Source organism: Parasteatoda tepidariorum, chromosome 2 (genome assembly GCF_982258835.1).
Source record: "Parasteatoda tepidariorum strain Cologne lab strain chromosome 2, Ptep-v5.0, whole genome shotgun sequence".
Taxonomy (NCBI): Eukaryota; Metazoa; Arthropoda; class Arachnida; order Araneae; family Theridiidae; genus Parasteatoda; species Parasteatoda tepidariorum.
Window position 1 is genome coordinate 26,940,912 of NC_141756.1, and position 11,633 is coordinate 26,952,544.

Genomic DNA, 11,633 nt, shown 5'->3' on the forward strand with positions numbered 1-11,633 from the left:
AAAATGTTTTCTATTTATTTATTTGCTAATAATTCGACTAATAATTCCATACGATAAATCTAGATCATAAGTTCTTTGATTCCATGTAAGGAATTATTCGTCTGCGAATAAACAAATCATTTCAAATTTCAGGCGACTTTCTAATAAAACGATATCCAACATTAAGTCCCCTGTCTTCCATTTCCCCCTACAGCTCCTTTTTTTATTAGTTCATTTTCTCTATCCTTTTTTCCTCCTCCATCCTTTTACGAGCTCGAATAGGCTTGGAAACGAAAATGGAAACCCAACATTTTAGAATGAACGGAACTATGTTAGCGAATAATATTATATACCGAAGACCGCGGTAGATGACGCGGCCAGTATCGATCGAAGTTACAGGAGCGCCACCTATCCATACAGGTCGAAGTGCAGATCGCGGTAGAGGTTTCCATCGATATCTGGCAACTGTGACCTTTCCTTCAGAATAGCCGGCGTGGGGTTTTCTTGTAGCTAAAGAACTGCGCCATTTTGTGACAGCGTGCCGTATTTTGCAAACTGCGATTTAAAGTTCTCGTCAATATGGGATCAGTAGAAAAAGTAAAAGAGATCTTAATCGAGGAAGTGAAAAAGGTACCCGCTATATGGGATAAAGGACATAGAAATCACCATAATAGGTACCATTTGGAGAAGCAATGGAAGAAAATATCCCAAGACGTGGGTATAACAGGTAATTATTAATATATAATAGAAATAAATACAATAATTCTGAAAAAAATTACAGAAACTCATAATTAAAAAAAGCTTTACTATTAAATTAATATATAATAATATTAGATTAATATTATATATTAATAATTATATTAATATATATTAGAAATTCTTTAAATAAGCTTTAATTAATTACCTTACAGAATACGTATACTCAAGCAATACGTAAGCAATTTATTTTATTAATGAACTTTATTTAATGAAGTTCATTTACTAAAACTTCAATTTATTAATAAATAATTAGTATTATAATAATTTAGATAAAGCTGTTGAGATATTACATATAACCCATAATCAAAAAAGATGTACAATTTTACTTTATAAATAAGTTTTAAATATTCAATAATATTAAATTTATTAATTATTTAAGCTATTAATGTAAAATAAAGCAAAATTTAGTTTCTGTATTTTAAATTAAATTTATTTTTAAAATTTAATTTCAAATTCCTTCCGCGAATATTTCTGACAATAAGAAATAAAAGGTTTAATTTAATATCTTTATTTTTTAAAAGTAATTTCTAAGTAAAATTAATCTTTTCATTTTTGTATGTCACATCTCATTTCAATTTAAATGAACAATGCGTAATTATTTTACTGATTACTTTTAGAGATTCAAAATATAAATTTATCATTTTAAATCAGTAGTTAATGCTAAGAATTAGAGCTGAAATCTGATTTGTTTGCTCTTAGAGTTTCATTTTGATGTATGCATTTAAAGCTTCCATGCATTTAGAATCGTGTAAATCTCTAAATGAATAAAAATCGTTAAATGAATGATAATCTTGAAATAAATGGAATCAATGTATTTGAAAATAATTATTTCTATCCAAATAATCAAAATAATTATTTCTCGATTGGAAAGGACCTCTCTATCGAGTATAAAGTAAAACCGAAATATAACTGAAAAAAAGCAACTGGGGAAAATGAAACTTTCTTATTGGGATTGAGTTGTTACGTGATTTTGCTATTTATTTATTCTGAAAAATAAATTAATTATGCTTGTTAAAATTTTGAAAAAAATGATCGAGAAGAGTTTTTACAGAATTTATTAACAATAGCAGGAATTAATTAAAATTGTAAAGAAAAACAAACAAACAGTATTTTATAAAAGAAAAAAAAAAAAGAAATATTCCGAAACTTTTTGAGATATTAGACTGGTTTCGATGCAGTTTTTTAAAAACAATCTTAATTAAGATTTAAATTTTTCTTTTAGTAAACAGGTGTTCTAAAATTATAAATCTGAAGAAACTTTAAAAAGTTATAATTTTTTTTTATTTTTAAATGAGGGCAAATTTGAGCATAAAAATTAAAAACAATTCATGCCACGCTAATAGCTTAACGGCAAACTGCAATGCATAAATATCAATAATATTTTTTTCTGATCTTATGCGGTTACCTGCGCTTTGACTTGAATTATTTAAAAGTTTCAAATATAAAATAAAATATTGCTTAATATTGATTTTTTAAAAGAAAAATTTTAAACGTATATATTTACAGCATCATAAAAATAATTAACTCAGACGTAGATCCCAGCTTTTAGTTCAAAACATAGCTAACAGAGTATACAAAAGCTACATACGATGTTTCAAAGATATCTATCATAATATTTTTATGTATTGTGTATTCGCGTAAAGTGATTTAAAAAAAAAACTGCAGCTTTGATTTTTATGATAGAGAACAAAAAATATAAACAATATAGAAATATGAACGTAAAAAAAAATCGGAAATTTTGCATAATATGCCGTTTTTCATCCAGTTTTATGTCTTGAATCTCGGAAAAGGGAATTATTTAAAAAAAAAATGAGAGAGAGGAATTGGGGGAAAAAACGAACCTGAAAAAAGAGTTTTTACAGATAAGAGAATTTTTTACACTTTTTACTTTTCTATTGTATATAATAATCGATAGTTCGAGACTTTAATAAAAATGTGAACTTATATTAAGTTTTAGAACTTCATATTTAAGCTTAAGAAGGTAACAAAGCTTAAGAAGATAAAAGAGATGACAGAGCTTCACATAGTCTATTTAAATCATTTTCAACTGTTAGCGGAGCCCAAATCGCGCTCCTTTAAATGTGTGCTTGAGTTTTAATCTTAGGGAAAGTAGCGTAAGTTTTCCCCACTATTGTTTCAGGGAGAAAGGGAAACATTAATAATTATAATTAATCTGCCAAAAAGTTGAGAGAATTATAGTGGTTTAATGAAGGGGAGAAATCAAAAATGTTAATTTATGCATAACTTGAAGCCAAAAAGAGGATGAGAATATTAAGGTATATATATTGAAACGATTTAAACAATTTTTAAATATCGATGTTTTAGTACCTTATATAGATGAATTTCATACTAATTATGACAAAACGTGGTAAAAAATCGACTATAAAAGTTTTTTAACCATTTTTTTTTAATCAGAAAAGAAAAAATAGGAGGTAGCTGGATTTTATTTTCTGACTTGAAAACATACTTAAAAAAACAATAGAATGAGTAAATTGTTTTGAATTTAAATTAACTTCTATCCATCTTAAAATATAATGGCCACATTCATTGAAAGATACGTTTTGACTTAAGTTTTTGATTTTAAGTTCTCACCAAATAATTTGTATTATAACATATATTTAAAGTAAATAAGCAACAAGATAATGAATCAAGTGATTCTTTGATTGAAAACTTTATTCGACATGTATATTAAAAATAATCTTCTAATATTTTTGAACTTTTAATTTATTTATTTTCTAAATTTAAATGTATAGTAGTAGCTTTGGTTGAAACGGAAACAGGTTTTTGTGTTTACACTGCAGATAAACGTTTGTGAAATGATTTAAAGTGCACAAAAAGGAGGGGGGGAATGAAGAAAATACATAAGTATTATACCTATTATGAAAAACCAGAGGACCTGCTCGCTGCGCTCGCCACTACTTAGAATTGCTTTCGTAGATCCTTTAGGATTACTTCGAAATCGCTTCATTCGTTAATTAGATATTTTTAATCAATGTTTGCATGCATGCTGAAACTCTTTTTACATGCAAAAGGTATATTTATTCTAAAAAATGTATAATTATTCAAAGAAGGTCAGTTTTTGTGTCTGATTTCGTAACTTTAAATTCTGCTCTAATTTATTAGTAGCATATTTGAAGTATTTAAAAAAATAAAAAACATTTTTTTTTCGAATCATCTTAGGAAGAACGTGAATAGTGCATGAACTACTTTTACTCCTTTTATAATGATATTAAGGAAGAAAACACATTTACGGTAATTATTTCGATTAATTTAGAATAGTTTTCAGAACGCTAATAGCAAATGCATACAAAATGCATAATTTTATTAAAATACAATGTTTAACATTTTTTTTTTTAATTTTAGATCAATAATTTATTTATATTTTATTGTTAGAGTTCTCGTACAAGAAATTCTTTGTTTGATTCTCCTAATTGAAACAGTCGGTCTTTGAAATTTATTTTAAAAGTATTAGTTTTCGAATTTAACGAATACTATATTTGAAAAAACTAATGCGCGTTTCGAATAAAAAATTTTTACATTTAAATTAATTCTTCCAAAATTTTATTATGAATTTAAATAAAACTATTTTTATAAATAAATGTTTAGCATTTTTCCACCAAAGACTAATCGTTTTAATTTATTTCGCTTTACATTCAATCAAGGCAAAATCATTGAATCCTGGCAAAATAAACATCTTGATTAGAATTGAAGAAATTTTGAAAAAAATTATGCAATATTTTAAGTTTTCATTTTTTTTCTTCATATTTTTATCTTTACAAAACATAAATAGAATATTTTAGATTATTTTGCTTTTAGAATATTTTGAAGAATTTTTTTAGTTTTGAGGATTCAAAATTAAATTAGTTTAGCTCAATAAAAAATTTTTTTTTGTCCAGATAAGGAAAAAAAAATTTTTTAAAGTTTAAAAACAAAATAAAATGCTTCTATAAAGAAAATTCCGAATATTACTTTCTCTTTCATACATGTATTAACGTTTTCCCTTCCCTTTTTTTGGCGTGAATTTCAAAAAAAAAAAACAATAATACATAATAGTACGTTCTATGATCAAATTCTATCACTAATTTTTTCTTCTAAAGAAAAAAAAGAAAAGATTTAATTATTGTAATTGTAATTATTATCTAATGACCATAAACAAAATTTGTTCAACCAGTGTGTTATTTATTAATTTCATTTCATAGTAAAAATTTAAAAAATTGTGGAATTCCATACGCTTTGTATACTATTTAGTAGAGGGTGTTGGAAAATATATCGATATATAGCCTTAACAAAATTTAATAATAAAGTTTTTTTTTTTTTTGTATATGGGTCATTCTCACGAAAACTGTCATTTTTCAGTTCATAAAATCCCAAAAAAGTAAAGTGAATAAAAAGCTCTGAAACTTTTTATATTAATAGAAATATGTAATGGCATTAAAAAGAAAGTATATATCCTATAAATTATACTTAATATTTAAATTAATTAATTTTTTAAATAATTAATTTATAACTAATTAATTTATAATAATTAATTAATTAATTTAATAAATAAATTAATTAATTTAATAAATTAATGTATTAATTTTTTAATTTATTTTTCAAATTAATTAATAAGTAAATTAATTATTTTCACTATTTAAAAAGTGAGAGAATGACACTAATAGTGAGGGAATGATATTTTATTTTAATACATGTTTTTATCTAAGTTACATCTACCTAAAGTTTGAAAATGATAACATACTAAGTATATCTAATATTTATTATAATTTAGTCTTATATATTTAATAGTTTTTACAGGTTTGGGAAATAAAATTGGTTGGCACGATTGAACAAAAAAAAATTTGATAATATACTCATCTTGAATCATTCCCTCACTTCGCGTCATTCCCTCACTTTATACACTAGTGAGGGAATGACGAATTCAATAAAATTTAAAAATAACAGTTAGGCCTAATTAATTTCTGAAGTCAATCACATACAATTATATTCATACAAGAAAGCAACATATAATTATCCACTTTCTCGATGAAGTTGTATTTTATTTTACTCTAAAAAATGACATGAGGGAATAACAAATGTAAAAAATTTTACCTGGTTTGATTCATTCGAATTTATTCCACAGCAAAGCTTCTTTAAGTTGAAGATGGAAACATACTGCAATTTTGTTCTATGATGCCAGTTGTTAACTTCTGAAGTTTTTATTAAAATATTTTTATTCTAAGAAGATTGCAGGGGATAAGAACATTGTTGTGAGGGAATGACGCGAAACACTGGGGACAAAGTTTAAAATAGTGCTGTGTTAATATTTTTATCAGCAATTAAATATAAAATTGATTTTCTGAATTCTATATTTCAGTATTCTGAAATAAAAAACACGAATTTGTAAAAAAAAAAATTTTAATTCAAGAACAATTTTTTTCTTTTTTTAAATCAGCAGTGGGGACAAGTGAGGGAATGACATATTGGTATATTTTAATTACCTAAAATAAATAAAAAATAAAAATTGATAATTTTATTTTTATTCTTTTGTTAGCTTGCATTCCGAAGTACACTTTCCCTGAATTTTTTTTTTTTCGTAAGCTGTAAAACAAACATAAAATATACTGGGGACATGAAAATGACTGTTTTTGTGAGAATGACCCATATATATGTCAAATCAGAAACATATTTTACCCCTAATCTAATCAGGCGGGTGAAGTAAATTCGTGATTATTTTCTGTGTCACAACTGTTTTGATTTATTTAAATTTCATGGTACTTCTTTTAACTGCTCTAATGAAGAAGAAAGAGTCGTAGGGGCCTAGGGGACAAGAGCATTTGCCTGCCAAAGAGGAGAACAGGGTTCGAATCACTGCGATGACAGATCGATACAAATTCCGCACCCGACTCGCCCGGGTTAGAGTCCTCTTGCTGTCAGATTAACCATGGGAGGTTTTCGTGGCTTTTATCTCCATGTAAAGCAAAGGCGGGTTTGTTCCAGTAAAAAGCTCACCACGAAGGCACATTTCTCCCGATACTTCATCAAGAAATTCCCTTGTCTTCTGGAGTTCAAAATTACAAGGCTACGGAGTTGAGCATTGGCAATCGTAAACCAAAATTTCGGTTGGTTGTCCAATGATGGTTATAATATAAAATTAAAAACAATGTAAGTGAAAATTTTCAAAGAACAAGAATTTGTAAGAAAAATTTCTTTACGGCAACGCTCAATCCCTGTCATCCAGTTGTTGCCAGTTTTGTCGCATAGTGTTCTCGAAAACCTATTACTTTTTTTGATGTAGTACATAGCAGATTTATTTTACTATAGATATAAGCTTCTATTATTTAATTAATCATCAAATTAATTCATCTTTAATATATGAAAAGTATACCATTGAGGCTATATTAATGTTGAATATTTTTCCCCTAGATTCTCGAGCTAGAAAAACATGGAAGAACTTGAGACAAGAATTCGGGAAACAGATGACGAAAGCCTTAAAAGCCGACTGTACTTTGGAATCACTCCATTCTGAATGGCCATTCTTTCAGCAACTAATGTTCCTGAGAGACCAGTTCTCAAATAAAAGGCCAAGTGATGATTTGCTGCCAATCAAAATCGAAGACAACGACGACTTCGATTTGGATTCAAGAAGTCGAGTGGACAATACAGATGTGGCTGAAGGGATGGACATTCCAACACCATCTCCGGCAGGATCCAGTATAGACTCCTCTCCATCACCAAGTCCTAGTCCTGCTCTGTCCCTGGACACCTATGGAATGTCCTCTCCAGCTGGACATCACAAGCGGAAGATGTCCTCTAAATTTCATCCAAGGAAGAAGCGTCACAAGGAATCGCCTTGCATCGGAAGTTTTGATGAAGATGTGGGATTTTTCAATTCTTTATTGCCCCATGTGAAAAGATTGGCACCACAACAGAAACTCCTTTTCCGTATGAAACTTCAGCAATACCTATATGATTTGTCATACGGCTACAGCAACAGCAGACAGAATATGCTTTATGATTCGGCAACAAATTTAACTTTGTATCAGCCACCGGTTCTGAACCAAAATTCATTGTACCAATCACCCCACCACACGATTTCATCGCCAAATACCAATCATACAAATAGTCTGAAACAAGTAATTCCAGAAAACTCTTCCCGAGAGTCACCAAATTTGGCTTTGGTACAAAAAGAACGTTCTCCTTCAATAGAACAAACTCCATCAAAACAGTAAAATCGATAGAGGGATTGTTTCCATTCATAAAAAAACACAACGTCGCTTGGACGATAGACAATTTTTAAACCCTATGAGTTATGTAAGTCATAAGGCAGCTTTAATCTATAAGAACTTTACCTAACTTTTAAGAAGCTGTTAAAAATGTTTTTATTTACTTTTGACATATAAGTTGTACTCAAAAGTAAGCCATTCTAGCATTTCGTTGAAGAGTTTGAAGAATCTAAACTAAGTTTGTTTTCCATAAAACATTAAAAAGATTCCAGACAGTTTTCTTGACCAAATATAATCATTGTATATAATATAAAGCCATCAGGTGTTGTAGATAGTATTTGTTCAAGAATTAAAAATGTGTAAGTTTCAAAAAATGTGTATAGAATTTGTTGTTAAACTGAGATTACTCGGAAGCACCTTTAGAACAATCTAACAGTTGAAATGGCCTCAAATTTTGTAAATGGTACTATGGATGATACACGAAACAAAAACTGTATTAAAATAATTTTGTTCTAAAACTCATCAATAGGAACAAATGTGGTGCTGGTGCATAGCTGAAAACGAATTTTAAAAATGAAGCATTCAAATAGATAGGAATAGAGAAGAGTATCATAAACATGAATTAACGTTTGAATAAAAGTTATACTTAAGAACTTAAGAATATTAAGAACTTAAAAATACAGCAATACTGTATCTGACACTAGATTAAAATTTTTAATAGTGGTATTAAAGTTACAAACCAGTTACTATTATAAATTTCTTACTATTCCAAACTTCTCTTCTTAAATACTGATTCGGAATTAATAACGTGTTTTGGAATTAAAAGAATTTTTCAATAAATCTTTTTTCCCATATCGCCCTTCGCCTTTTTACCCAATTTGGTGTTACTTCAACTGTTAAATAAGGTCACAAAAAACTTTGATTGAGATAAATTTAATTTTATAAAAATCCTAAGTGTGCTAGAGAACAAATATTGAAAGTGAATAAATAAATATACATGTAAATGACAACGCAGTTTAATACTAACTTTCAGCTCATTCAGTTTTATTATTTTTCTTTAAAGGAGTTATTTATTGATTTTAATAATTTTTATATAGATTGAAAAATCTACCAAATTAATGATTTTTTATAAAAAAAAAAAAAAAAAATCTGATATTTTAATATTTATAATACATTTAAATTGCTTATTTTTTTCAAAAGCATAGATAATTCCATACGGCAAAATAGTATATGTAGAGTGGTTCACGTAAACTTGTTTTATTTTTAAGAACTTTACAATTTTTTTCTTCCTTTTTTCGTATGAAAAAAGTCACACTTTAAATATCTTACTCTCTGGGCAAAGCTATAATTATAAACTATGCATTTCATTTTGCCGTAAAGAATTATCTGGGAATTAGGACGGACAATTAACTATTATTTTAAAAGTTATTATATTATTTTGAAAAAAATTGGCAATTTGGTCAACTTTTTCTTCTTGGATTAAAACCAATTATTAATTCTGAATTTCTATTAACCCAACAGTGGAGTAAATTTTAAAACATTACAAAAAAAGTTTACAAATCAAATTTACAAAAGGCTGTAGCTTCTCTTCATTTTGATGCTCTTCGCCGTTTTCAAAATTAAAATGAAACAATTAAAATATAAGTTTTTTTAAAAAAAAAAAACCATCGTGTACCGTCTAGTGAAATAAGACTTTTAGCAAATGATAAGCCATTTATAGCCATTGTGAGTTAGTAACAGATTTTCGTTGCTATTCTAATGTTAACTTTGCATCTTGCCGAATCCGGTTCATAACTAACGAAGTTGTTAATAATGAAAATGGTTCAAAATGGAGTCATGGAAAAAAATTTACAATTTCGTGCAAATGAAAAATATGTGTGATCATAATTTTTATTTGCTTTAATACTTCGAAATTTAATCCAACGCTTCACTGTTTAAGTTCACAAAAATATGCAAAAAATTAGAATTATTTATTTATTTTAATTAATTTTATCTTAGAAGAATCTCTCTAAATTGTTAATTTTTATGTAAAAAAAATAGTTTATTTTCTTTTTAAAAAAATGAATAAAGTAATATTTAAGTTATTTGCCATATATTTCTTTTCGAAAAGATATTAGATTTAGTTTAAAATTATAGGTTTGTTGTTTTGAGTTCAAGGCACACAAGCTGGGTGCCTTAAACTAGATGTTTGGGAATTTGAATTATTCCAAAGTTACAACAGTCATAAAAACAGCATATTATTCGCTTTTGTGTCACAACAAAGCTTCCGGAAATCAGCCTTAAACAAAAAGGTAGAAAAAAAAATTCGATTCGTACCATTGAACTATATTTTTGTAATGCAAAGAAATATTTTTAATCATGTTTCTAAAACTTTAATACTATAAAAAGTGGTTAATTATTTCTTTTAACACCATCTATATGTGCGATAACGTTAATTTTTTGAAAATATAGATTTTGAACCAATAAAGAAAAACAATATATAAGATAAAATAAGTTAATTATGTTTCTAAGATTTTGATACTATAAGAAGTAGTTAATTATTTCTCTTAACACCATCTATATGTGCGATAACGTTAATTTTTTGAAAATATAATAGATTTTGAACTAATATATAAATAAAATAAGTTAATTATTGAATTATGTCTGAAAAACGAAAATTGAATACGAGTCAGAAAAAATGTTGCTCCTCCCCGGCGGGGAATCGAACCCCGGTCTCCCGCGTGACAGGCGGGGATACTGACCACTATACTACCGAGGAGTTATTACTGCCGTTGCAAAAATCTTATCAATTTACGATTATTGAAGGTAATGAGATAACAATTTTGCTTTTATACTTATCATCCATTCATTGAAATTTTGTACATCACACTTATCACTTTAGCAGATAAAAATAATAAGCCTACAAGAATTGCAACTCCCAATATTGTAAATAAATAAATGGCACTCACTATAAAAAAACTTAATTTTAATCAAAACCTAATTTATAGCTTTTGACGCACTGCATTTGAGTATGCTATTTACTTTGAATGAATGATTTCATAGTTGTTGCGTAAACCGGAAAAAAAATTGCGGCAACCGGGGAAAAAAATTGCGGGCTCGTGACCCGGAAATTCACGGACAAAATGCACCGGAAAAAAAGCACAGGAAAAGATACCGAAAAAAAGAATCTCTTTATCTATTCTATCTATCTATCTATTTATCTATTATACAAACATAACGTCCGATTCGGTACGGGCCATTCCACCTGAATGCAAATATAATATGTAATAATACTGTTATAAATAATATATCAATTAGCAGTTGTTTCTCGGGAAATTATATTTTGAAACATTTAAAATATTAACAAAAGTGATAAAGTATTTCAGTTTAATACACTATATTAAGTATAACTAGTTGAAAAAGTATTAGTTGTATATTATTTTATTGCTATACAATAAGAGTAATTATTGAATTTTAAAATTGCCATCATTTTGTGAACTAGTATGAAGTGAAGAAAGTTCTTTTTTCTAAACTTTATAATTATTAATTAATCCTCATAAAAATAATTTTTCAAAAATATCGAATTTTTTTTATTGTAATATTTTTGTTACATCAAATTCTGACACATAAGCCTGATTTAAATTAGTTTTGAAATTCTTATAATTAATTATAAGTGGCTATTTCTGCTGTTTCTTCTTTTGTCCTTTTTTTTCC

General features: G+C 27.3%; 1 protein-coding gene and 1 non-coding gene across 2 annotated transcripts; one reads left to right on the plus strand and one right to left on the minus strand.

The window, feature by feature from the left end:
* The first annotated feature begins 265 nt into the window (after window positions 1-265).
* On the plus strand, window positions 266-8,314 carry LOC107440066 (uncharacterized). The gene is made up of 2 exons (XM_043047394.3): window positions 266-706; window positions 7,141-8,314. Exons 1-2 carry the CDS (start codon window positions 559-561, stop codon window positions 7,944-7,946), a joined length of 954 nt encoding a protein of 317 aa, XP_042903328.1. The 5' UTR covers window positions 266-558; the 3' UTR covers window positions 7,947-8,314.
* Window positions 8,315-10,626: 2,312 nt separating this feature from the next.
* Window positions 10,627-10,698, minus strand: TRNAD-GUC (transfer RNA aspartic acid (anticodon GUC)). Its single transcript has one exon. It is a non-coding gene; the product is annotated as a tRNA-Asp (tRNA).
* Window positions 10,699-11,633: the final 935 nt, after the last annotated feature.